The sequence below is a fragment of the Anolis sagrei genome, chromosome 1, assembly GCF_037176765.1.
Source record: "Anolis sagrei isolate rAnoSag1 chromosome 1, rAnoSag1.mat, whole genome shotgun sequence".
Taxonomy (NCBI): Eukaryota; Metazoa; Chordata; class Lepidosauria; order Squamata; family Dactyloidae; genus Anolis; species Anolis sagrei.
The window spans coordinates 338,524,811-338,551,669 of record NC_090021.1 but is presented as its reverse complement, the minus strand read 5'-3'; the positions used below and the strand labels follow the sequence as shown (position 1 = coordinate 338,551,669).

Below are 26,859 nucleotides of genomic sequence, written 5' to 3'. Positions count from 1 at the left end.
AAGGGTCCTCAAACTAAGGCCCGGTGGCCGGATGCGGCTCTCCAAGGTCATTTGCCCGGCCCGTGCTCAGGGTCAACTAAGTCTGAAATGACTTGAAAGCACATAACAACAACAATCCTCTCTCATCAGCCAAAAGCAGGCCCACATTTCCCATTGAAATACTAATACGTTTATATTTGTTAACATTGTTCCTCATTTTAATTATTGTATTGTTTTAAGTGTTCTTTACACTACAAATAAGATATATGCAGCATGCATAGGAATTCATTCATGTTTTTTTTCCGAATTATAATCCGGCCCTCCAACAGTTTGAGGGACTGTGACCTGGCCCTCTGTTTAAAAAGTTTGTGGATCCCCTGTTCTAGAAGCATTCTCTCCTGACATTTTGCCTGCATCTATGGCAAGCATCCTAAGAGGTTGTGAGGTCTCATAACCACTGAGGATGCTTGCCATAGATGCAGGCAAAACGTCAGGAGAGAATGCTTCTAGAACATGACCATATAGCCCGAAAAACTTACAACAACCCAGTCAAGAGTTCTTTCTCCCACCCTGCACATTCCACAGATATATAATAGGCTTGGGCAATCCATGGTTCTAAATGGTTCTAAAGTACTTACAAAACTAAAGTTCTGGTGGTGAAAATTTCAGAACTCTAACAAAACTTTCAAAATTTAATTATTATTTCATTATTGGTGATTTTAATGACAGAACCAATTAGGAACTGCCATTTATTATGAAATTTTGAGTTTTGTTAGAGTTCTGAAATTTTCACCACCAGAACTTTAGTTTTGTAAGTACTTTAGAACCATTTAGAACCATAGATTGCCCAAGCCTAATATATAAATCCAATTTTCCTAGTTTCCAACAGACCTTACAACTTCTGAGGATGCCTGCTATAGATGTGGGTGAAACGTCAGAAGAGAATGTTTCTGGAACATGGCCAGACAGCCCGGAAAACTCACAGCAACCCAGTGATTCTGGCCATGAAAGCTTTAGCCAACACAGTGCCTTAACTGATCAGCGTAAACACTCTGGCCATAGGATAGAAACAGTGCTATATATACTCATGTATAAGTCAAGGGCGGGTTTTGGAGCCCAAATTATGAATTTAGATGTGATCTGTGGATAATCATAGAATCAAAGAGTTGGAAGAGACCTCCTGGGCCATCCAGTCCAACCCCCTGCCAAGAAGCAGGAATATTGCATTCAAATCACCCCTGACAGATGGCCATCCAGCCTCTGTCAGAGACCATTCTGTGAAGAGGGGAAAGTAGTGGCATTCAAAAAAGGCCAGAAGTGATGAAAAGAGTAGATTGAGGGGGATCGGTGCTTCTTTTAGGTTCTCCCTTGACGGACTCATCTCGTGCCTTTTGCCACTCTCCTCAGAGAAGCAAATGACCCCTTTTTTGATAAGAGCTAAGGTACAATACTTGCTTTGACCCATGAATAAGATGACTCTTGTTTTTGGGTCTATTTTCCAATTAATGTCTAAGTTCTTGTGGGTTTTTTTGGGCTATAGGGCCATGTTCTAGAGGCATTTCTCCTGACGTTTCGCCTGCATCTATGGCAAGCATCCTCAGAGGATGCTTGCCATAGATGCAGGCGAAACGTCAGGAGAAATGCCTCTAGAACATGGCCCTATAGCCCAAAAAAACCCACAAGAACCTAGTGATTCCAGCCATGAAAGCCTTCGACAATATAATGTCTAAGTGTTATACATGAATATTTACAGTACTTTGGGTTAGGAGCCACGCAACGTTATGAAGGATTATTTTTGGAGACTCAAATGCTGTACCCACCTCCTGTTGCTTCTGCCTCGGTGCATGTCTTTTTAGTATTTATATATATATATAAATATGCTGGAACAAATTGTGGTTCAAATTTATCCCTTCGCCTTGGCCTTCAGGGATTGCATAAGTGAGCGCAACTGTCAATACCCACTTGTAACATTTCCTATTTCCTAAGCTACTTCATGAATTAAATAAACACAAATTGGACTTGTTTTTTTTGTTAGGCTGTTTCAAGCTTTGTTTTGAAACCCCACCAGAGATGTTTCAAGGTCTAAAATCCGAAATGGATGAGGTGAAGGTAAACCTGGGGAGTGGGGAGGATGTTTGCATTACAAAATCAGGAATCTCTGCTTCTACAGGTTTACAAGAGGCTCTTTGAACACATGGGCTCCGAACGGAGAACAGCTATTGTACTTGGCAACCTCTGGCTGAAAGAACAACAGTTTGGATCTGCTTAATCCGAGCTTTATTTATGCAAAGGGAAATGATATTCAGTGGATGTGCTGGGAGCTGCCCTTGTTTTCTTTCCAAACATGGGAGCTGCCGCTTTTCTGAATCGCATGCTAGGTTTGGAGAGGAGTCCCCCACGCTGTGTGCCAGCAACAGAAGAGCCGGGAAGCGCCTTCCCTCCTTCATCTGCCGACTTTGCCCAGTCTGTGATCAGTTTTTGGGTCGGCAATAATGGCCTGAACGGCCACAATGGCCTCGTTGATCTTCGTCTGCAGCTCGCGGAGCTCTTCTATATGTAGAAGGCGGAGGATCTGAGCAGCTTCGTTGAGGACGGCGTCTTGGCGGGAAGAAGATTGGGAAAGAGGAAAAGAAACCAAGTTCAACGTCAGGAGAGAATGCTTCTAGAGCATGCCATACAGCCCAAAAAACCCACAACAACCCAGTGATTCCGGCCATGAAAGCCTTCGACAATACATTAAACCAAGTTCAAGTTTAATTCACAACTCCATATGAATAATAGGGCAGGTTTCTGAGATAAGCAACTAAGCTCAGTGTTTTTGGAGAAACCCACTTTATCTGGAAAGCTTTGATACACCAGTGAGTTTAGCCATTTCCCTATATCGAGCCCAAGCAAAGCACCATGTGAAATTAAACCAAAGTTTGAGAAGATGGAAGAAAGGCCAAACTGGCCTCTCTACCTTTCCGCACCAGCAGAGTCTTTTTTGGGATTGTCCTCCACCACTTTCCAGCTCCAAACACTATAAAGAACAGGCACGGGCAAACTTCTATCCTCTAGGTCAGTGGTTCTCAACCTGGGGTCCCCAGATGTTTTTGGCCTACAACTCCCAGAAATCCCAGCCAGTTTACCAGCTGTTAGGATTTCTGGGAGTTGAAGGCCAAAAACATCTGGGGACCCCAGGTTGAGAACCACTGCTCTAGGTGTTAGGAATTGTGGGAGTTGAAGTCCAAAACTCCTGGAGGGCCAGAGTTTCCCCATGCCTCATATAGAGCTACAGGTTGGGGACTCCTTATCCAAAATGATTACGACCATAATTGTTTTGAATTTAGGACTGATATTTTGGAATACCTGCATTTGCATTTACACACATAATGAGTCCCATCTTGGAGATGGGACTCAAGTCTAAACACAAAATTCATTTATGTTTCACATAAACCAGGCATGAGCAAAGTTCAACCTTCTGGGTGTTTTGGATTGCAACTACCACAATTCCTAACAGCCTACCAGCTGTTAGGAATTGTGGGAGTTGTAATCTAAAACACCAGGAGGGGCGAAGTTTGTCCATGCCTGATACAAACATTGAATTATTGCCATAGTTTGTAAGCCACCCTGAGTCCCCCTTCCGGGGTGAGAAGGACAGGGTATAAGTACAGTAAACAAATAATAAATAAACCACATACACATAGCCTGAAAGTAATTTTATGTAGTAATTTTTAAAAACAATAGCCTGTAGTATTTTGTAATAATTTTAATCATTTTGTTTATTAATCAAAGTTTGTGTACATTGAACTACCAGAAACAATTGGGAGCATTTGGATTTTCATAGAAGAGTCGCTTAACCAGTATTAGTTTTTGGGTCAGTATAACAAGTGTTATTGGGCTGCACAGCAAATGGTAAAAATGCTGGGAAATGTGGTCTGAACAGCCAAATGATTACCATTTCTGCCTGAAACATAACTTACTATCTCTTAATTTTAGAAATATACTGAAATGTGACAGTATTTGACTTAGATGTCAGTCCAATGAAGACGTCTATGCACCTACTGCATAAGCCATCAAATACAGAATGTATTGGCGAAGGCTTTCATGGCTGGAATCACTAGGTTCTTGTGGGTTCTTTCGGGCTATATGGCCATGTTCTAGAGGCATTTCTCCTGACGTTTTGCCTGCATCTATGGCAAGCATCCTCAGAGGTAGTGAGGTCTGTTGGAAATAGGACAATGGGTTTATAAATCTGTGGAATGGCTGGGGTGGGGCAAAGAGCTCTTCTCTGCTGGAGCTAGGTGTGAATGTTTCAACTGACCACTTTCAAATGCCTTCAAATGCTAATGAAGGTGGTCAGTTGAAACATTCACACCTAGCTCCAGCAGAGAAAAGCTCTTTGCCCCACCCCAGCCATTCCACAGATATATAAACCCATTGTCCTCTTTCCAACAGACCTCACTACCTCTGATGATGCTTGCCATAGATGCAGGCGAAACGTCAGGAGAGAATGCCTCTAGAACATGGCCCTAGAGCCCGAAAGAACCCACAAGAACCTAAATACAGAATGGTTTACCAACTAATTCAAGACTACTAGAAATGGCTCGGTGGTCAGACAGCCTCCGCCCTAAAATATACCGGGATGCTTCAACACATGAAGGATGTGCTCCATATCACCAAAATACTAATGGTGTTCTGGCCAACTCAATCCTCCCACAATTAAGTTATAATGGCTAAAGTACAGTAATTCCTCCTGCAGCTGACAAAAATATAGAGCTTGAGAAAGCTACGGGATCCCCTGGCCATGCTGGTTTGAAGCTCTTTGGATTGCATTCTGGGAAGGGAAGGGAAGGAAGTCAGATCTTATCCTCAGTTACTCATGGTAGAAGAAGGCCCACTACAAATACCACTAACAGGGATTTCACTGTGAGAAGCCATACACAGGAACAGAAGAACACCTTACTTCAAGGTAGCATGGCATTCTTCTCTCAGCCAAAATTGCAGGGTTTCTCCCAGCCACTCAAGCCCCAACTTCTCTTTAATACACAACACAACCTGGCAGGAAAGTCGAGGGGATTGCACACAAAGGAGGAGAATTTAAAAGCCACACTGAGCGTGCAATAAAGCAAGAGAGATCCTTACCTCCTGTGTCAAAGCCAAGAATGTGCTTGTCTAAAGAGACTGGCAAGCCCTAAAAACAAGGAGAGGCAGCACATCATTGCAAAGTCACTGCTAAGATACAGTCTCTCTTGATTTTACTGACTTATATTCATTTTTAAACGCAGTTTTATATTTTTAAAATAAATACTATATACCATGTCCTAGGTACCTTAAAACCTATTTATTAAGCTGCAAATAAATATCATGAATACATAGGGAACAAATATGACATCAGAGTGAAGAGAGGGGCCAGGAAGGCAGTTCCATCTTGTCTCCTGCACTGCGCTTATATGTAATATAATATATTGTATATACATATAATATTGATAATATCATAATGTAATACAATATAATACTACTAATAATAACATGATATTATAATTATATATTTTATATTAAATGTAATATTACTAATAATATTACAGTATGATGTTATAGTACAATGTAATATATAATATTAATATTGTGCTATGGTAATAATATAATATATTGTATTTACTTGTTACTTGTAAGCTGCTCTGAGTCTCCTTTGGGGTGAGAAGGGTGGCATATAAATGTCGCAAATAAATAAGTAAATAAATATGTTCCTGAAGACACATCATCATCATTTGATACATAACAAGATTGGTACATAGCAAACAAGATCACTATTGGTGCTTGTTGTATTGGATCACACGTCAGACACTTCCCAAATATCTTGGACGGTGTGATGTATCGGATAATGCGTGCAGATGTGAGTAGGGTGGCCTTTTGCAGCTGGCAGATGGTAATTTTGTCAGCACCAATTGTTTTTAAGTGCAGGCCAAGGTCTTTAGGCACTGCACCCAGTGTGCCGATCACCACCACCAATAAATAAATAAATAAATAAATAAAAATAATATATTTATATCCTGCCTTTCTTCCCATGGGGATTCAAGGCGGCTAATACTCCATATTAGACAGATTTAAAAGGTGCAATACAAAAGTTAAAAAACAACAGTGTGTTAAAAACAATTAAAATACAATAAATACACTAATAGGGTCTTTAAAACTCATATTCCCCCAATTCCACCCAACCTCACCAAAGCCCTCCCTTTCTCCTTCCCCAAATCCTTGTTGACATCCTCATCCTATAAAGACTTTGCTTCCAATAGATTCCCAGCAAAGCTGAGTCTGAGCAAATCCTCCGATTCTAAAGAGAGTGAGTGCAGTAAAAATTGTAAAATTGTAATAATTTGGGAACTGGTCCTGTTACAGGTATTAATTTTTTTTTTGTCGTGTCAGGAGTGACTTGAGAAACTGCAAGTCGCTTCTGGTGTGAGAGAATTGGCCATCTGCAAGGATGTTGCCCAGGGGATGCCTGGATATTTTGATTTTTTTTTTTTTGTCGTGTCAGGAGCGACTTGAGAAACTGCAAGTCGCTTCTGGTGTGAGAGAATTGGCAGTTTGCAAGGACGTTGCCAGGGGATGCCCAGATGATTTGATGTTTTTATCATCCTTGTGGGAGGCTTCTCTCATGTCCCCGTGTGAGGAGCTGGAGCTGATAGAGGGATCTGGAGCTGAAAGAGGGAGCTCATCCGCCTCTCCCCGGATTCGAACCTGAGACATGTCAGTCTTCAGTCCTGCTGGCACAGAGGTTTAACCCACTGTGCCACTGGAGGTTCAGTAAATACACTAATATGGTGTTTAAAACTCATATTCCCCCAATCCCACCCAACCTCACCAAAGCCCTCCCTTTCTCCTTCCCCAAATCCCTATTGACATCCTCATCTAGTACTATAAAGCCTTTGCTCCCAATAGATTCCTAGCAAAGCCAAGTGTAAACAAATCCTCAGACTATAAAGAGAGTGAGTGCAGTAAAAATTGTAAAATTGTAATAAATTGGGAACTGGTCCTGTTACAGGTATTAATTTTTTTTTGGTTGTGTCAGGAGTGACTTGAGAAACTGCAAGTCGCTTCTGGTGTGAGAGAATTGGCCGTCTGCAAGGACATTGCCCAGGGGACGCCCAGATGTTTTGATGTTCTATCATCCTTGTGGGAGGCTTCTCTCATTTCCCTGCATGAGGAGCTGGATCTGATAGGGGGAGCTCATCCGTGTTCTCTCTCTGGATTCGAACCTGTGACCTGTCAGTCTTCAGTCCTGCCGGGACAGGGATTTAACAAGGGAGCCCCCGATGGCGCAGAGGGTTAAACTCCTGTGCTGACAGGTTGCTGGTTCAAATCCACGAGAGCACGGATGAGCTCCCTCTATCAGCTCCAGCTCCTCATGCGGGGACACGAGAGAAGCCTCCCACAATGATGATAAAACGTCAAAACATCAGGGCGTCCCCTGAGCAATGTCCTTGCAGACGGCCAATTCTCTCACACCAGAAGCAACTTGCAGTTTCTAAAGTCTCTCCTGACATGACAAAAAAGAAAGAAAGAAAGGGGTTTAACCCACTGCGCCACTGGGTGCTCCTTACGGGTAATTAAAGACAGTGATGATTGAACCTGGGAGTTCAAAAATATGTCAATGATCACTCAGTTACATCCTCAGTCTGCAAAAACTTGCACCTAAACAAAATATAAGTAGGATTTTAGAAGGATTTGGAGATTGATTATCCGCTTGACTGGCTTGTCTTCACACAATTCTCTCACTTTTCTGGCAAGGCTGGGCTGTCTTTATTTTGCATTGTGGTATAAAGGTATCAATAAGTGTAGAAGTCACTCTTTTTCCCCCCAAAGTACTTTGCTCAAAATATTGTCAGAGTGAAAAGGACTCGGCCTCTCTTCCAAGCCCTTGGGGAGCACACACAGCTCAAAAGAGTGACAGATCCTTGTTGACGCAAAAGGAGGGCAAGACATGAAGCAGCCAGAGAAACGCCTGCTGTTTCTTTTCTTATGTAAGTGAATCTCGGTGCAAGAAAAATGGTGAGATCTCTTTGAGGAGGTTGCTAGAGCTCTTTTAGGGCAGCGGTTATGTCGGTGATGTTGAGAGAGCTGGAAGGACTCTTCTGTTCTGCGGGAAAGTTCAGAGGAGGCCAGGAAAGGCTGGCAAGATGTTCGCCAGATGTCCAAAGCTCCCTCTAACTCAAGAGGAGCCTCTGCCAGTTCTGCAAATCCTCCGGAAAAAGGAATGACAATAATTGGCCCATTATGGGATCATTCTCTGCAATGGCTGATAGTTATCCTTGGCAGAACTTTGCAGACTGCCCACATGGAAATGGAAGCAGTGGGGCATTTAATCTAATCCCTTTTTGGGCATTTGCCATCCAACAAAGGTTATGGGGGAGGCAGAGCTAACCTTAAGAAGTGGAGTCCATGACATGAGAGTGTGGATGAGAGCAAACCACAGACCACTCACTACAATGCGGTCTGAGCCCTGCGACATGCACAATGGAGGACCTTCTCACAGCGACACCAGAGGCACTCCACGTGTCAAAGGACATTTAGCATAATACTATGTTTCTGAAAACTTTGTTTGTGTTTTATATGTATTTTAACTGTACCCTCAACTCACTTCTTACGTGATAAATAAATAAATAAATAGGTGAGACTAAATGGCCATCTGTTGGGAATGGTTTGATTGAGTGTTCCTGCATGGCAGATGGGGTTGGACTGGATAGCTCTTGTGGTCACTTTCAACTCTATGGAGACAGACAAAACTGAAGGCTTTTCTGGGTTGTTGTAGGTTTTTTCGGGCTATATGGCCATGGTCTAGAGCAGGGGTCCTCAAACTTTTCAAACAGAGGGCCAGGTTACAGACCCTCAAACTGTTGGAGGGCCGGATTATAATTTGAAAAAAGAAGAAGAATGAATTCCTATGCACACTGCACATATCATATTTGTAGTGCCAAACACACTTAAAAACAATACAATAATTAAAATTAAGAACAATTGCAACAAATATAAAATTATTAGTATTTCAATGGGAAGTGTGGACCTACTTTTGGCTGATGAGATAGAATTGTTGTTGTTGTTGTTGTTGTTGTGTGCTTTCAAGTCATATCAGACTTAGTTTGACCCTGAGCGAGGGCCGGGTAAATGACCTTGGAGGGCTGCATTCGGCCCCCGGGCCTTAGTTTGAGGACCCCTGGTCTAGAGGCATTCTCTCCTGATATTTCGCCTGCATCTATGGCAAGTATCCTCAGAGGTAGTGAGGTCTGTTGGAACTAGGCAAAAGGGTTTATATATCTATGGAATGACCAGGGTGAGACAAAGGATTCTTCTCTGCTGGAGCTAGGTGTGAATGTTTCAACTGACCACCTTGATTAGCATACAATGGGCTGACTGTGCCTGGGGCAAACTTTTGTTGAGAGATAATTAGATGTCCCTGCCTGCTTCCTCTCTGTTATTGTGTTTTTGCAATTTTAGAGTTTTTTAATACTGGTAGCCAGATTTTGTTTATTTTCATGGTTTCCTCCTTTCTGTTGAAATTGTCCACATGCTTGTGTATTGTTCTAGAGGCATTCTCTCCTGACGTTTCGCCTGCATCTATGGCAGGCATTCTCATAGGTAGTGAGACTCCATTATGTTTCAGTGTTATCAAAACAGGGGCAAACTAAGAGGAACCTGTCACTGGCTGCTGTTAGTCTCTTGTAAGAGGAAGAACACTTGCCCCCATTGAGTAGGCAAGCAGGATCAGAGATCCATCTGCTGTTAGAAAGGCCATCTTTATTTGCAGACGAAAATGCGTCAAAGTGCCTTTCATTCACATAATTCCTCAGTACTGGTTAAAGTTGGAAGGTTTTGTGGGCTGATACACTGGCTCATCCGCCTACTGGGTTCAAGAAGATGACAAGAGTGGTGCTCGGTAGCTATTCTTGCACAGTATTCAAGCTGCCACAAGGAAAACCGACAAGAAGGATTAATGGGCAACGTGAACTCAGGGCAGAGCAGCCACTCAGCTCTCGACTCTGCTTTGCCTAGAAGAGGCCCGAGAGAAAATTATCCACTGGCCTCCGCTGACAATACCGGCACGAGATGTTAAAGAAACAGAAGATGCTTTCTGCATGTGACCCACTTTGCACTGCCTGCTAAGTAATGGATTCCAGTTGCAGGGAAAGAGATACCACCTAAACAATAGGTAGAACTTCATAGGGGTACAAATAGTTGGGCCGGGGGTTTAGCACAGCTGGTAAATCATCAGCAATTAAAAGACCTATCAACCAAAAGGTTGCAAGTTCGAAGCCCCGGGTTAACGTGAGCTGCCAACTGTCAGCCTAGCTTATTGTTGATTGTGTTGTGTAATTGATGGTTTTAATTGTTTTATAATTGCGGTTGATATGTTTTTCTCTTATTGTTTGTATTGGCATCGAATTGTGCCTTTTGTAAGCTGCCCTGAGTCCCTCCCTCAGGCGTTGAGAAGGGCGGGGTAGAAATACGTGAAATAAATAAAATTGTTTACCTAAGCAATTCGAAAACAGCTTTAGCCTTAATTAGAGAAATTAGGTAGTGCTAAAAGCGGGGGAAGTGTTTTACAACGCCATAAAGAAAGAAGATCAGACAATGCTGGGTGACCAAAAGGAAGGAGGAAGTCCTGACGGCTCTTCGTCATAGAGGAAAGAGCAACAGCACCCCCTGGACTCGAGCCCAACCTTCCATGGCACATCCTTCTGTTTTGTCTGTCTGTGTATTGTCTATACAAAGCGGCATTGAATGTTTGCCGTGTATGTGTACTATGATCTGCCCTGAGTATAAATAAAGTGTTGTTGTTGTTGTTGTTATTATTATTATCATTATTATAGTTCTGTAGTGGAATATGATGCCTTGGATCATGGTGGAGGCTTTTTAAGTAGAGTTATCCATTCAGATTGCATTTTTATTCCATGTCAGGAGTGACTTGAGAAACTGCAAGTTACTTCTAGTGTGAGAGAATTGGCCGTCTGCAAGGATGTTGCCCAGGGGACACCAGGATATTTGATGTTTTTACCATCCTTGATTGTATTAAATGCATTTTTATTAGGGCTGTCCAACCACGGAAAAATTTGTTTCTAAATTCGATCCGTTTTTAGGGGGTTTTTGCGTTTCGTTATTTAAAAGAATTCCGAAATTTTTCTTTTAAAAAGTTCGATATTTACGAAATTTCGGAAATTATGAAACAATTTCGAAACAATAACGAATCGATTCGTTAATGGCGGACGCGCTTGCGCAATATGCTAAAAAACCCTCCAAATGGGACAGGGGGAACATCTGAAGCTTCCCTCTCCCTCTGTTGTTGACTGTTGGTGTGATAATTTTTTTTTATCACTGATAAAACAAACAACGACTATAAAACTTGCACCAGACATACGGAAATAATAACGAAATAGAAACGAAACAATTTCGAAACAATTACGAAACAATTTTGAAACAATTACGAAACGAATTGGAAAAATTCGTTTAGTTTTTTAGTTGCTCCTGAATGGTTCAATATCGCTTCGTTATTTTAAAAAAAATAACGAATTAATAACGAATTACGAAATTAACGAACGAAACTGCCCAGCCCTAATTTTTATGTGTGGCCGAAGAGATTGGGTTGGATGGCCTTTGCAATATCTTCCAATTATGATTCTACATCTGGGGGGATTCTTGTCTTCAATGCTCCTCCCCTGTTTTACAATTTCCAATGATACAGGAGGTAATGTGATTCGTGTGCTCACTGAAAGAACTGTAAACATTCAGTTAGTCAGATCTGTGGAGCACGTCAGGAAACAGATTGGCACAGTTTCCTCCAAAGCAGGTTAAGGATCCTTCTGGTCTGTTCACATTCACATCAACTGTTCAAAAGTGTCACTGCCTCTGAAAGAAGACCTTTGCTTTGCAACACAGAGAGCTGGCTATGTTTAGGCCTAGAGGAGGGGACATGAGAGCCATGCTATGTATTTGAAAAGATATCATATTGAAGATGGAGCAGGCTTGTCTTCTTCTGCTCCAGAAACTAGGGGTATGTCTATACCAGGGGTCCTCAAACGTTTTAAACTGCATTTCTGTTTACGAACGCATGCAATCTCTTCGATCATCTGGAGAGGCCCTGGCTCTCTCTCCCGCCTCCTTCGCAGGTGCGATTGGTGGGGACAAGGGAGAGGGCCTTCTCTATGGTGGCACCCTGACTCTGGAACTCACTCCCCAAAGATATCAGAGAAGCCCCCACATTGGCAATCTTTAGGAGAGCCTGAAAACGTGGCTGTTCCAGGGTGCCTTCTCTGAATAAAGGAAACAATGCCCTGTTCTGATTAATTCTCTGCAATTGTCCTCAGAAGCACTTTAACTACCCGTTGGGTTGGTCTCCCTACAGTATCTTTTAAAACCCTCCTGCTTAGATACATCCTACCTCTGTTCACGCCCAGTGTTTATTTTGAAAAATTTAATTTATTACATCTGGCCCGTCCATAAGGTTTTAAATTTTGTGTTATTGCTTATATGTGAGTTATATTAATTGTACTGTTTTATTTGCTTGCTGCTTTGTTTTTATTGATGTGTTGTTAGGCTTGGCCTCATGTAAGCCGCCCCGAGTCCCCTTGAGGAGATGGTGGCAGGGTATAAATAATGTTGTATTATTATTATATTATTATAAACACACTGGGCCAGGTCACAGTCCCTCAAAATGTTGGAGGGCCAGATTATCTATATATATAAGGCCTGGGTAACAACGGGGGAATGCACGCACGCCTGGCTCCTCAAGCTTTCACGGCTGGATGTTTCCCCACGATAAGTAGGGGGCGTGGCCATGGGTCTCTTTGTAGACATGCAGTTTCTCCTTTGTGGACATGCAGTTCAGAAGTCCTTTCTGCTTTTTGTTTTTGTGGGGTTTTTTGAGTGGAGAACATTAGGCCTGGGTAACAACGGAAAAATTTGTTTCTAAAATCAATTTGTATTTGGGGGGTTTTTTTGTTTCGATATTTAAAATAATTACAAAATTTTCCCTTAAAAAAGTTCGATATTTACGAAATTTCGTAAATGGTAAAAAATTAACGAATCGATTTCCAAAACAATAACGAATCGATTCATTAATGGCGGACGCGACCGCGAAATACGCTAAAAAACCTCCAAAAACTTCTGAAGCTTCCCTCTCCCTCTGTTGTTGACTGTTGGTGTGATATTATAATTTTTTTTCACTAATTAAACCATAAAACTGGCCCAGACATGCGGAAATAATAATGAAACGACCTCAAAATAATAACGAAACGAACACAATAACGAAATACGAAGCATTTACAAAACGTATTTAAAAATTCGTTTTTTTAAATAATTGCTCCAGAATGGTTCGTTATCGTTTTGTAATTGAAAAAAATTGAAAAAATTAACGAATTACGAATTAACGAAACGAAACCGCCCAGGCCTTATATATATATATATATATATATATATATATATATATAAACATGAATGAATTCCTATGCAGACTGCACATATCTTATTTGTAGTGAAAAAAACCAAGGGAATAAATCATTCACCTACCTCTTTGGACTGATTTGCCTTTGCAACGGCATCCTGACTCAGGCGCTCTTGGACCAAGATACGAATTGCCTGGGAAAAAGAAACAACAGCTTATTTTGAATGAAACAAGACACAAACTCTTTCAGGAACGGGTGCGACATTTAGCACCGGGACTGTGGCGCAGCTGTCTGAGTGTCAGCTGCATTAAGATCACTTCTGACCGAAAGTTCATGAGTTCAAAGCCAGCTAGGGTCGGAGTGAGCTTCCGACCAATTGTGTAGCTTCTTGTCAATCTTTGCAACCTGAAACACAGTTGCACCAGTCAAGTAGGAAAATTAGGTACCACCTATGTGTGGGGAGGCTAATTTAACTAATTTACGAGGCCATAAAAAAGAATCCAGCAAAGCATGCGGGGAATGCAGAAGTACTTCATCAGTGTTGCAGATGGACGATGAAAGCAACAGCTCCCCTGGCGGCCAGAAAAGTTAAATAGCCTCTGACTGTCTGTCTATATCTGTTGTGTGTCTTTGGCATTGAATGTTTGCCATATATGTGTACATTGTAGTCCGCCCTGAGTCCCCTGCAGGGTGAGAAGGGCGGAATATAAATGCTGTAAATAAATAAATAAATGACAAATTAGGAAGTGTCACCAGCAGATGTATTTCATAGGAAAAGGAGGAAGATCGTTTGTTTACAATCTAGCGCCCATGATATAAATCCCACAATTTGGACTGGTCTGTACTTAGACATTAATGGAACTCTATCCTAACTTCAGACTTGTATCAATAATCTTTTGTCTTATCACATCAAGTGTCACAAGAAATCTGATGTGGAGATTTGATAAATGTGGATTCGATATGTGTGGGTATGAATGGGGCTGAATGAAAGATGAATGGATGGGGTTAATAATTTGGGAGACACCACTCTAAAAGATTAAGGCCTGCAATGACAAAATCATTTACTGCCTGCTTGCAGGAGTGTAACGAAAAGTTGCTAATGAGAACTGAAATGATAAACTGTGATAAGAACTGTGACAGTGATAAGAGAAATGTTTACATCTGCCAACATTTGCTGACCAGAAACTGGATGAACTCTAAAGGAAGTGATCTCTGTTTACATTAGTCAAAAACAATGCTCTTTCAAGTCAAACCCAGAACAGGGTTGTTGTAGATTCTTCAGGCTATCTGGCCATGTTCTAGAAGCATCATCTCCTGATGTTTCGCCTGCATTTATGGCAGGCATCCTCAGAGGTTGTGAGGTCTGTCCGAAACTAGGAAAATTGAGTTTATATGTGTGTGTAGTAAGTAGTATATCTGGCAGTTTTGTCTAACCTACATTTGACTAGTATGGGGGACCCTGCCAAAGGCCATTCGATAGTATAGATCTGGGATAGGCAAACTTTGACCCTCCAGGTGTTTTGGACTTCAACTTCCACAATTCCTAACAGCCATTGTGTTGAAGTCCAAAGTAGTAATAATAATAATAATAATAATAATAATCTTTATTTAATACCCCACCACCATCTCCCCAATGGGGACTCGGGGCGGCTTACATGAGGCCAAGCCCAACAGCATATTACAATAAGCGCGATTGGTGGGGACGAGGGAGAGGGCTTTTTCGGTGGTGGCCCCACGACTCTGGAACTCACTCCCCAAGGACATCAGGCATGCCTCAACTCTGGCAGTCTTTAGGGGGAGCCTGAAAACATGGTTGTTCCAGTGTGCCTTCCCAGAATAAGGAAACTCCCAGAAATATGTCCCTAAATGCACTTTATCAATGATCTAGGATTGTCTGCACACCCCTTTTCTCTCCGAAATTCTATCCTAGTTATATATTTCACCTGGTCATGCTCAGCACCATTTTTTTAAAAATTTAATTATTACATTTGGCCCAGCCATAGGTTTTTAAGCGTTGTTGTGCTATTGTTAATGTTTACTGCTTGTTTTTTGTTTGAGTTTCATTTTATTGTTTTGTATTGCTGTTGTTGTTGCTTTTGCTGATGTATTGTGGGCTCGGCCTCATGTAAGCCGCACTGAGTCCCTTGGGGAGATGGTAGCGGGGTACAAATAAAGTATTATTATTATTATTAGTCCCTTGGGGAGATGGTAGCGGGGTACAAATAAAGTATTATTATTATTATTATTATTATTATTAGTCCCTTGGGGAGATGGTAGCGGGGTACAAATAAAGTTTTATTATTATTATTATTATTAGGTAAAACCAAAACACAATAACAACACAGTAAAATACATACAACATATGAGTACAAAGACTATAAAGCAAAATCATACACAGTAAAATAAAATAACATAACAAAACACCTGGAGGGCCCAAGTTTGCCCATGCCTGGTGTAGATAAACCTCCTACTTCCTCAAAAATCTCTTTAAAATTAGCACAGCAAGCATTTTCAAAGAAAGTAGAATGGTCAATAATAAGCTCACCTTGAGCATCACCAAATAGTCATCATGACGCTGAATCTGAAGGAGGTTCGCCAGTGCCATGACCCCCGCCTTAAAGTCAGGGTTGTTCACTGCAAAAAAGGACATCAGCACATTGGTTGCAAGGGGAACAGCCTGAACTTCTCATCATGCTCACTTAAACCAGATGTCACTGTTTTATAGAACGATTGGACAACCCCTGGCCTTTTAAGGTGTTCAAGGCATCAGTTCCAAGGAGGTCAAGATAATATGGCAGACAATAGTATATTGCTGGAGTCATACTCCAAAATGCTAAAACAGTGGATGTAGCTCTTAATGAGATATGCCACATTATCACGGGGTGTCTGCACCTTACACCACTGGAGAAATTACACTGTTTACCTGGTATTGCACCACCTGACATCTGCCGGGAAGTAGCAGCCAATAGTGAAAGGACCAAGGCAGTGACATCTCCAGCCCATCCCTTGTTTGGGTATCAGCCAGCACGTCAACGACTTAAATCTAGACATAGTTTTCTAAGATCTACAGAGACACTCGCTGGAACACCTCAGCAAGCGGGAGTCCAAAAGTGGCAGGCTCAAACCCAGAACCTCAACCAATGGCTGATACCAAATGAGGGACTCCTCCTGGGCACACAGAAGACTGGGCGACTTGGAAGGTGCAGAACAGACTGCGCTCTGGCACCACGAGATGCAGAGCCAACCTTAAGAAATGGAGCCACAAAGTGGAACCCACGACATGCGAGTGTGGAGAAGAGCAAACCACTGACCACCTGCTGCAATGCAACCTGCACAATGGAGAACCTTCTTGCGGCAACACCAGAGGCACTCCAAGTGGCCAGCTACTGGCCAAAGGACATTTAATCAACTACCAAGCTTGCAAACTTTGTGTTCTGTTTGTTTGTTTATTTGTTAAAAAATGCATTGCAACTGTTCAGCCTGCTCCTGACACGATAAATAAAATAACTCTAAAACATTCTCAAGGGACCAAGGTTTCAAACCTCTGCTCTACCGCGAGAAGAAAGAAAGTCAGGCTCACCATCCAGGTTTATCAGAGGTTCTGCATTCTTGGCTGCATTGTCTGCATTTTTATTCCCTTCAGGCGTGGAGTCCTTATATTTGTCAGCTGTTGAAACAAAAACCATTCCAGTCTATGAACAGAACGGGCCAGAGAATAAAGAACACACTGAAAATGAAAGAAAGCTACAGGGCGACAAAGGGAACAAGCACCAAGGCATTATCCTCATCCATGAGAACAGTGTGTACACACACAAAACTGAAGCAGCTGCCCAAATTGTCCAGAGACTTCATTGTGGATGCTTGTGAATCACTAATAATAATAATTAGGCCTAAGTAGCAGCTGACACTATACTCAGTTCCCAGATCTGGATGCCTAAGTAGTTTAAATAATAACGGAGTGCTAGGCCAGTTTTGCAGCAATTTGTGGGCAAAGCCTTGAATTAAAATCCCTAAAACTCACTTCCTTCAGTGACTGGCTTACAAATCAGCCTGCTCAAGATCCCATCCCTGTTCTTACTGAAACTGTCTGCAAAATGCACCATTACAGAATGTGTTTTAATTGAAAATACAAGCTTTTTACATTCTCTGCGCCGTTGCAAAAACGGTGAGGTTGCACTAAAAGTCTGGCTACGTGTAGAAATAACAGATCTCCAAGAATAGTTTCATTTAACTTAAAAAAAACTAGCTTTCAGAAATATACTTGTAGTTCCAATTAAAATCACCAAGAACCAACAACTAAAAGACTTAGTGAGGTTTCCAATGGTTTGATTTCACTTTTGGGTTTTTTAAAGTGTAGAGTTTTATATCATTTAAATGTTGTCTATAGTTTATAACCTCAATCTAAAGTTCAGGTTTTTCATGTTTTAAAATGTACTGTATTTATTTATTTATTTATCTATATAAATAAAAATGCAATGTTTGTTTGTGGGATTAACATAGCTCAAAAACCACTGGGTGAATTGATACCAAATTTGGACACAAGACACCTATCAGGGCAACGAGTGACCATCACTCATAAAAACACAGAAAAACACTGCAGAAGAAGCTTTAAAAGCCCAAAAATAAAAAAATACATTACAATGCATACGCAAACACACGTATATACACATATACACAAATATATACAAACAAAGCACATATACACAGACTGGGCCACAGCAACATGTGGCAGGGGATGGCTAGTCTATATAAATAAAAATGTAATGTTCATTTGTGGGATTAACATAACTCAAAAACCACTGGGCGAATTGACACCAAATTTGGACACAATACACCCGTCAGGCCAACGAGTGACCATCACTCATAAAAACACTGAAAAACACAATGGAAGAGACTTAAAAAGCCAAAAAATAAAAAATACATTACAACACATGCGCAAAACCACATATATACACATATGCACAAATATATATACACACAAAACACACATACACAGACTGGGTCACAGCAACACGTGGCAGGGGACAGCTAGTTTAGTATATTTATATACCGCCTTTCTCATTCCTGGAGGGACTCAAGGCAGTTTACAACATATTAATGGCAAGAATTCAATGCCAACATAAATATAATAAAATACAATCACAATACCTAAACACTGACATATAACTATAAATTAAAATCATTTAAATCATTAAACATAGGCATATGCAAATGTAAACACTAAGAAAAAGCATTAAAAACATCCTAATATAAATATTAAAATTACATGATCCAAAAATCGTACACTGTGGACATTCTGACTGTCACAGCACGCATTTCCTGATTATTCTTTTCATTACTGGTCAAAAGCCTGGTCCCACAACCACATCTTTGTTTTCTTTCTATAGGCCAGGAGAGAGGGCACTGATCTAATATCATTGGGGAGAGAGTTCCAGAATCAAGGAGCCACCACTGAGAAGGTCCTGTCTCTCATCCCCACCAACCGCACCAACCCCGCAAGAGCAGGGTTCATAGAGGGAGCTAGTTCATAGAGGGAGACACAATCAGACAGGTAAGCTGGCCCAGAACCATTTAGGGTTTTATAGGCTAAAGCCAGTACTTTGAATTGTAAGCTTCCTCAAGTCCCAATTTTGGAATAAAAATGTGATACAAATATAATGAATGCTAACAGAGCAATAAAAGTAAAATATAATGTTAACAATTGCAATTCTTACTGGTATTTGTTTCAGTTTGAAAATAAAAATTAGATCGAATGATGTAATCAATCTCCTTTTAAGATTGAGAGAGTAGGGAAAACCTACCATTGTCTCCGTACTCAAGCCGGACCGCTAATCCCAGAAGCCAATCAATGGTTTCCTGCCGTTCTTGTACAGTAAAAGGACAATTCACATCTTTAAGGTACTGTTAAAAATATAAAACAAGAATATGGAAGGACAAACATGAAGTTAGCATAGGCTAGAGATCTTGCATAACAGAAAGCAAATGGCATTTGATGTGTAGGCCAGCACTAGGGAATTTTCAAAACCTGGGCTCAAGAAGAAACAGAAAGAAAACTGACTATTGTAGCATCTGGTCCAATACTTTTCATGCCAAGCACACCCTAATCATTAAAATTAGGGTGAATGTTTATTTATTAATGATTTATTTACTATATTTATATACCGTCCCTCTCAGCCCGCAGGCGACTTGGGGCGGTTCACAATTGGTGCCAAGACCATAAAATACAATTTCAATACAATAAAAACAATCGGATAATAAAATCAATAAAAACATGAACATTAGGGTCTCCTATTAAAAACATTGTCCAATCTCATCGTTCAACCATTCCATTTTCCTATGTCTATTACACTGTATTTGGAAATGTCTGCTCAAGGAGCCAAGTCTTTACCATCCTGTGAGGTTCAGTACATTATGAGGCATGTAAAAAACCCAAAATATGCACGGGGGAATTCCTACTGTATTGATGTAATGTTGTATTGAGGAGGTGGCAAGCTATATTTTTCCTTTTCAAGAAACAAAGTCATGGAGCAATGAATTAAACTGTAGGAAAAGAGATGCCACACCTTAACATTAAGAGAACCTCCTGTTTGACAGCCTGAGAATCTGGAGTGTCTTTCTCTGGAGGTTTTAAAATAGAGGCTGAGTGGACATCTATTGGGAGGGCTTTGATTGTGTTCTCCTGCCTGACAGAACAGGGTTGGGTTGAATGTCTCTTGGACCTCTATTGGGAGGGCTTTGATTGTGTTCTCCTGCCTGACAGAACAGGGTTAGGCTGAATGTCTCTTGGGATCTCTTACAACTCTATGATTCTCACCTGGATGAAATATTGCAGTAAAAAGGCGGTGTAGTTCCCTTATCTCTAACAATGGCTAACCAGAAGTTTCAGGGAAGCTCATAAACCCATAGACTATCATTAAAAATATGTTTGCTATTAGCAGTAAAACTAGGTTGGTGGCTGGCAGGTCTTTGCTGCTTTGTTACTAACGTCCCAAATCCCTTTGTCACTGATGCTCCAAACCGAATGAGTGCAAGCAGGCAATAGCAGTATTTTACACACACACAAAACAATGTTGTGTTTGGGTTGTTGTAGGTTTTTCCGGGCTATATGGCCATGTTCTAGAGGCATTTATCCTGACGTTTCGCCTGCATCTATGGCAAGCATCCTCAGAGGTAGTGAGGTTTGTTGGAACTACGAAAAAGGGGTTTATATATCTGTGGAATGACCAGGGTGGGACGAAGGACTCTTGTCTGCTGGAGCTAGGTGTGAATGTTTCAACTGACCACCTTGATTAGCATTTGATTGCCTGGCAGTGCCTGGAGCAATCTTTTGTTGAGAGGTGATTAGATGTCCTTTGTTTTCTCTCTGTTGTTGTGCTGTTCTAATTTTAGAGTTTTTTTAATACTGGTAGCCAGATTTTGTTCATTTTCATGGTTTCCACCTTTCTGTTGAAATTGTCCACATGCTTGTGGATTTCAATGTTGTGTTTCTTCAATTCTAAGGCCCCTTCTACACTGTCATATAATCTAGATTATTAAAGTGTTGTTGTTGTTCATTCGTTCAGTCGTCTCCGACTCTTCGTGACCTCATGGACCATCCCACGCCAGAGCCCCCTGTCGGCCGTCACCACCCCCAGCTCCCTCAAGGTCAGTCCAGTCACTTCAAGGATGCCATCCATCCATCTTGCCCTTGGTCGGCCCCTCTTCCTTTTGCGATTATTAAAGTAGATATGCACATTATCTGCTTTGAACTGGATTTATATGAGTCTACACTGCCACATAATCCAGTTCAAAGCAGATAATCTGGATTTTATAGGGCCCTAAGATGCTCCCTTTTCTTCATATAAACATATCTAAAAATGGAATGTGCCTCAGAATCTTGGGTGTGTCTTACGTATTTTTTGGTTATTGTTGGTATTAAAACTAGTGTATGTCATTTCAGAGTTTTTACATTATATCATTTCTTAAGTGACCACAAGTAAGTATAAAGATCAGGGCCAACAAACATTAAGAGTCAAACCATCTGGCTAGCACTGAGCAATCTACAGCCAGGGTGGAATAGCAGTAAGTGCCCTAAAGAAGCACAAGCATCTATGTTGTTGGTGATGTGTGCGGTTGGAAGATGAAGCTGCAGAGAAATTGAAGGATTGGTGAAGGAAACCGGAGAGAGCCTTTTGCCAAGAAGAAGGTATAAACTAACTGAGAATATCAGGAAGAAGGGCTAGAGAAGAGACAAGATCTTCTGCTACACATATTTAATAGGGCTGGGCGGTTTCGTTTCGTAAATTCGTAATTCGTTAAAAATTCTTTATTTTTTTTTTATAATGAAGCGATAACGAACCATTCTGGAGCAACTTAAAAACGAAATGAATTTTTAAATTCGTTTCGTAATTGTTTTGGATTCGTTATGTATTCGTTTTGTTATTGTTTTGAAGTCGTTTCGTTATTATTTCCGCATGTCTGGGGCAAGTTTTATAGTTGTTGTTTGTTTAATTAGTGAAAAAAAATTATAATATCACACCAACAGTCAACAACAGAGGGAGAGGGAAGCTTCAGAAGTTCCCCCTGTCCCATTTGGAGGGTTTTTAGCGTATTGCGCGTTCGCGTCCGCCATCAACGAATCGATTCGTTATTGTTTCGAAATCGATTCGTTATTGTTTTGTAATTTTTTTAACATTTACGAAATTTCGTAAATATCGAACTTTTTAAAAGAAAAATTTCGGAATTCTTTTAAAAATCGAAACGCAAAACCCCCCAAAAAACAAATCGATTTTAGAAACAAAATTTTCCATGGTTGCCCAGGCCTAATATGTAACTATTTCAGTATAAACTTTTCTACTGACAAGCTGTATTTGTCTGCTCCGTAATCGGAGGGGGAGTGCTTCTGCTATAGAAAAGGGTTGTTTTGTTGCTATACACACAATCCCAAAAGTTTTGCTGTGACACATTATACAATCGATGGGGTCTCAGATTTGAACAAATACAATATAATCTAAAAACAGTTTTTTTCAGTTACACCATCAATACTGATAAATTGAAAAATGTTGACATCACTCTGCTAGCAGGACACAAGGTTTCAAACAATGGTACCTTTTCAAAAGACTTTGTCCATTCTGTGGCATTGTGAATGTTTCTTAAATTCCCTCGGTCTTCGATTTTGTAGTGTCGGATTTTCTGATCTTCGAGCCAAACGATAAAATTCCGGAATTCTGTTTCATCTGTGAAGAAAAAAAGAGGGGGGAAAAGAATACATGTCACAAAGACGCCATTGAAGTCTATTCAATAAATCTAAGGATATGGGACAGCTAAGTAAAATTAACGCACTAATATATGTCCTCTTGAATCATGCAAAAAAAGGAATGCAAAAAGAAAAACAATTATTCGCAGTATCGAGTTATGGCATGACCCGATTCAGATGTTCCTGGATTTTCCATGGATAATAGCCAAACTTAATACAGGGCTATCAAACTCAACCATCAGACTTATGGTTCCTTTCAAAGGGCAGTTGAATCCATGGAGAGAGAAACCATGGATACAGAAGGCCAACTATAATTGTCTTAAATAAGGGTTGGTGCTCTGGGGATAATGAGAAAGGCAACCCAACAACAATTGTGGCTCTGAGGTTAGAAAAAGGACATATTAACCTCAGACATCCTATCCACAAGCCTTGTATATCAATTCAAGCCCGACTCTCCTGACCCCACAGAACAAACTGCAGCCTTTCAGATCTTCCTGTATCCCAAATCCCATCAGCTCTAGTCATGATATCTAATGAGGAGGAATACAGTTCACATATTTTTATTTATTTATTTCATATATTTGCATCCCGTCCTTCTCACCCCAGGAGGGGGACTCAGGCCGGCTTCACAAAAGGCTTTCATTCAATGCCAACCACAGGAATAAATTATCAAAGCAATTAAAATAATTTGTTAATGCTTTAAAATTAGTAAAACATTGTTTAAAATCACACAGGTTTGAAATTATAGTCCAGGTCAGTCCATTGTCATTCATACAAATTGGGTCTTATTCTAAATTGCTGCCTCTGCTATTCAAACGCTTCCTCCCATAACCAGGTTTTGAGTTTTATTCTAAAGGACAAGAGGGAGGGGGCCAATCTAATACCACCGGGTAGAGAGTTCCACACGCGAGGGGCCACCCCTGAGAAGGCCCTGTCTCTGGTCTTCTCCAGTCGCATCAGCAGAAATCATCTCATCTTTCTTTGAAAACCCTATCCCAGTTATATCCTACTGTGTTCATGCCCAGCATTATTTTTTAAATTTTAAATTATTACACGTGGCCCAGCCATAGGTTTTTAAATGCTTATGTGTTACTGTTACTGTTTATTTTTTGTTTATGAGATTTATTTTAATTGTTTTGTATTGATTGTTTTTGTTATTGCCTTTGTTTATTGATGTACTGTGGGCTTGACCTCATGTAAGCCGCACCGAGCCCCGCTGGCGCAGTGGGTTAAACCCCTGTGCCAGCAGGACTGAAGACCGACAGGTCGCAGGTTTGAATCCGGGGAGAGGTGGATGAGCTCCCTCTATCAGCTCCAGCTCCCCATGCGGGGACATGAGAGAAGCCTCCCACAAGGATGATAAACACATCAAAAATCATCTGGGCGTCCCCTGGGCAATGTCCTTGCATACGGCCTATTCTCTCACACCAGAAGCGACTTGCAATTTCTCAAGTTGCTCCCGACACGACAAAAAAAAAAAAAGCCACACTGAGTCCCTTGGGGAGATAGTAGTGGGGTATAAATAAAGTGTTTATTATTATTATTATTATTATTAAAACAAGCTCGCTCCCTCCTCCCTATGAATTCCTCTGGATTTATGAATATGATTAGGTTCTTGTGGGTTTTTTCGGGCTATAGGGCCATATTCTAGAGGCATTTCTCCTGACGTTTCGCCTGTCTCTATGGCAAGCATCCTCAGAGGCTTCCCTGTGTAGTCTGACATGGTGGTTGTTACACAGAGACATAGTGGTTGCTACACAGAGAAGCCATTGAAATCCACAAGCATGTGGACAATTTCAACAGAAAGGAAGAGACCATGGAAATGAACAAAATCTGGCTACCAGTATTAAAAAAACTCTAAAATTACAACAGCAAAACAGCAGAGAGGAAACAACTAGGCACATCTTAACACCTCTCAACAAAAGATTTTCCTAGGCTCAGCCAGGCCTTCAAATGCTAATGAAGATGGTCAGTAGAAACATTCACACCTAGCTCCAGCAGAGAAGAGCTCTTTGCTCCACCCCAGCCATTCCACAGATATATAAACCCATTGTCCTATTTCCAACAGACCTCACTACCTCTGAGGATGCTTGCCATAGATGCAGGCGAAACGTCAGGAGAAATGCCTCTAGAACATGTCCCTATAGCTCGAAAAAACCCACAAGAACCTAGTGATTCCAGCCATGAAAGCCTTCAACAATACTATGAATATGATTATTTGATTATATGGCTTTGGATCTATGCACAATAGTCATCTAATATTTACATATGTTTGTTAATGTTGTTTTAAATTGTTGTTTCATTGCTTTTAATTGTTGGTTGTCTGGGCATGGAATAATGCCAATTTATGTAAGCCGCCCTGAGTCCCCTTCGGGCTGAGAAGGGCAGGATATAAATGTCGTAAATAAATAAATGCAAGAGGACAGATGAAGGAGGAAGACTTGGGAAATAAGCTTTAATGGTCCAAGAATACCACAGAGTCACACTGGAGGGCCTAGAAAGCGCCTAGAGAGGGCATATTGTGTTAAGAGTCCTTCCACACAGCCATATCACCCAGAATACTAAGGCAAACTACAACTGCCAGGATCCCCATGGCATTGAGAATTAGCATTGAGAATTAGCATTAATTCCATAGTATAGATGCACCCAAGGTAATTCCCTTCTAACATTTCCTTCTGATAGGGAGGGGGAGGAGGGAATGAGCAGGGGGCGGGGCTAAAAGTTGGCGCATGCGCAGTGCTGAGCCGACAGCCAGGCCGCGGCCTAGTCGCACTGCCCGCTCTTCTAGGCCTCACCTCGGCAGTTAAACCCAGCCGGGTTGTGGTAGTCCAGCGCCGACAGCTTCCGTCGGAACATGACGGCGGTGGCGGGGCCGTACTCCGCAGGGCACTCCGCTCGGCCTGGTCGACGCCGCCGCCGCCGCGCCTCAGCCACGAAAGAGACCACACGGGGCAGAGCGCGCATGCGCAACCCAGCCTGGAAGGCGGGACGTCCATATAACATTGGCAGGCAACGCGTCCAATAGGCGCTCGAGTTGAGAACTTATAGACGCTTTGGTTGGGTGGGAGATGGAGGAGGTGGGGCGTCGTGTCGACTGTCAGCTGTCTTAACCAATGGGAGTTCAAGTTTGGAAATCTAGGGTAGGCCGAAAAAAGAGTCGAAGGCGGGACTCAAGGAAGATAGACAGGCCCAGCGACGAATGGAAGTCTATAATAGGTACTGGGCTAGATTGGAAGCACGAAGGAGGCGGGCCGTTGCTGGGAAGCGTGGGAGAATGTCAGGTGAGTCGACCAATGGCTCTCGACTTAGATAACTAGGCGGGACTCCAAGAAGATAGACAGGCCCAGCGACGAATGGAAGTCCATAATAGGTACTGGGCTACATTGGAAGCACGAAGGAGGCGGGCCGTTGCTGGGAAGCGTGGGAGAATGTCAGGTGAGTTGACCAATGGGCTCTCGACTTTGATAACTAGGCGGGACTCTAAGAAGATAGACAGGCCCAGCGACGAATGGGAGTTCATAATAGGTACTGGGCTAGATTAGAAACACGAAGGAGGCGGGCCGTTGCTCGGAAGCGTGGGAGAATGTCAGGTGAGTCGGAGAAGGAAAAGTAGGAGGCGGTCCGGAACGGTTGAGTGACAGGTCGACTGGCGAATTGGAATAGCAGGAGGTAAGAGAAGGCGGGAGGATTTTTTTTCCAGGGCGGAAGTTAAGGATTTCCATAGAAACCAATGCATAAATCAAAACAAGAAGGGACTGGGCTTGCCAGTAGGCCTCTCCTTCTATTGTGTATCCTTCCCTCTTTGTAGCCTTTGCCTTTTGGGCCACACTTGGATGTTGGGCAGCAGGCACACCTTGGAGTAGGGGACATTGATAAGAGTACATCATAGCCATGCTTAAATACTTGAGAATACAGCTTAATGGAGAGAGAGTGGCCAGATGTTCAAGCTGGGTTTAGAAAAGGCAGAGGAACGAGAGACCAGATTGCCAATATCCGGATGCTGGAGAATGGAGAAAGGCAGGGAGTTTCAGAAAAACATCTACTTCTGCTTCATTGACTGTTCTAAAGCCTTTGACTGTGTGGATAATCATAAACTGTGGCAAGTTCTTGGTGGGATGGGCATCCCAAGCCCCCTTCCCTCTCTCCTGAGGACCAAGGAGCAACAGTCAGAACTGACCACGGAACAGGAGACTGGTTCAAGATTGGGAAAGGCGTACGGCAAGGCTGCGT

General features: G+C 41.8%; 1 protein-coding gene across 1 annotated transcript; it reads right to left on the bottom strand.

Moving 5' to 3' along the window:
• Nucleotides 1-2,239: 2,239 nt before the first annotated feature.
• Nucleotides 2,240-25,591, bottom strand: RTRAF (RNA transcription, translation and transport factor). The gene is made up of 8 exons (XM_060753268.2): nucleotides 25,425-25,591; nucleotides 22,482-22,609; nucleotides 19,196-19,295; nucleotides 16,975-17,061; nucleotides 15,940-16,028; nucleotides 13,519-13,587; nucleotides 5,104-5,152; nucleotides 2,240-2,577 (listed from the first exon to the last, which is right to left on the bottom strand). Exons 1-8 carry the CDS (start codon nucleotides 25,483-25,485, stop codon nucleotides 2,423-2,425), a joined length of 738 nt encoding a protein of 245 aa, XP_060609251.1. The 5' UTR covers nucleotides 25,486-25,591; the 3' UTR covers nucleotides 2,240-2,422.
• Nucleotides 25,592-26,859: the final 1,268 nt, after the last annotated feature.

Bases quoted from the DNA above. Each gene is read 5' to 3' on its own strand.
- RTRAF (XM_060753268.2), bottom strand. From the start codon at position 25,485: ATGTTCCGACGGAAGCTGTCGGCGCTGGACTACCACAACCCGGCTGGG. The intron at 19,296-22,481 runs GTACCATTGTTT...TATTTTTAACAG, and splicing joins GGACAAAGTCTTTTGAAAAG to TACCTTAAAGATGTGAATTG. The intron at 5,153-13,518 runs GTAGGTGAATGA...CCTTGTTTTTAG, and splicing joins AGGCAAATCAGTCCAAAGAG to GGCTTGCCAGTCTCTTTAGA.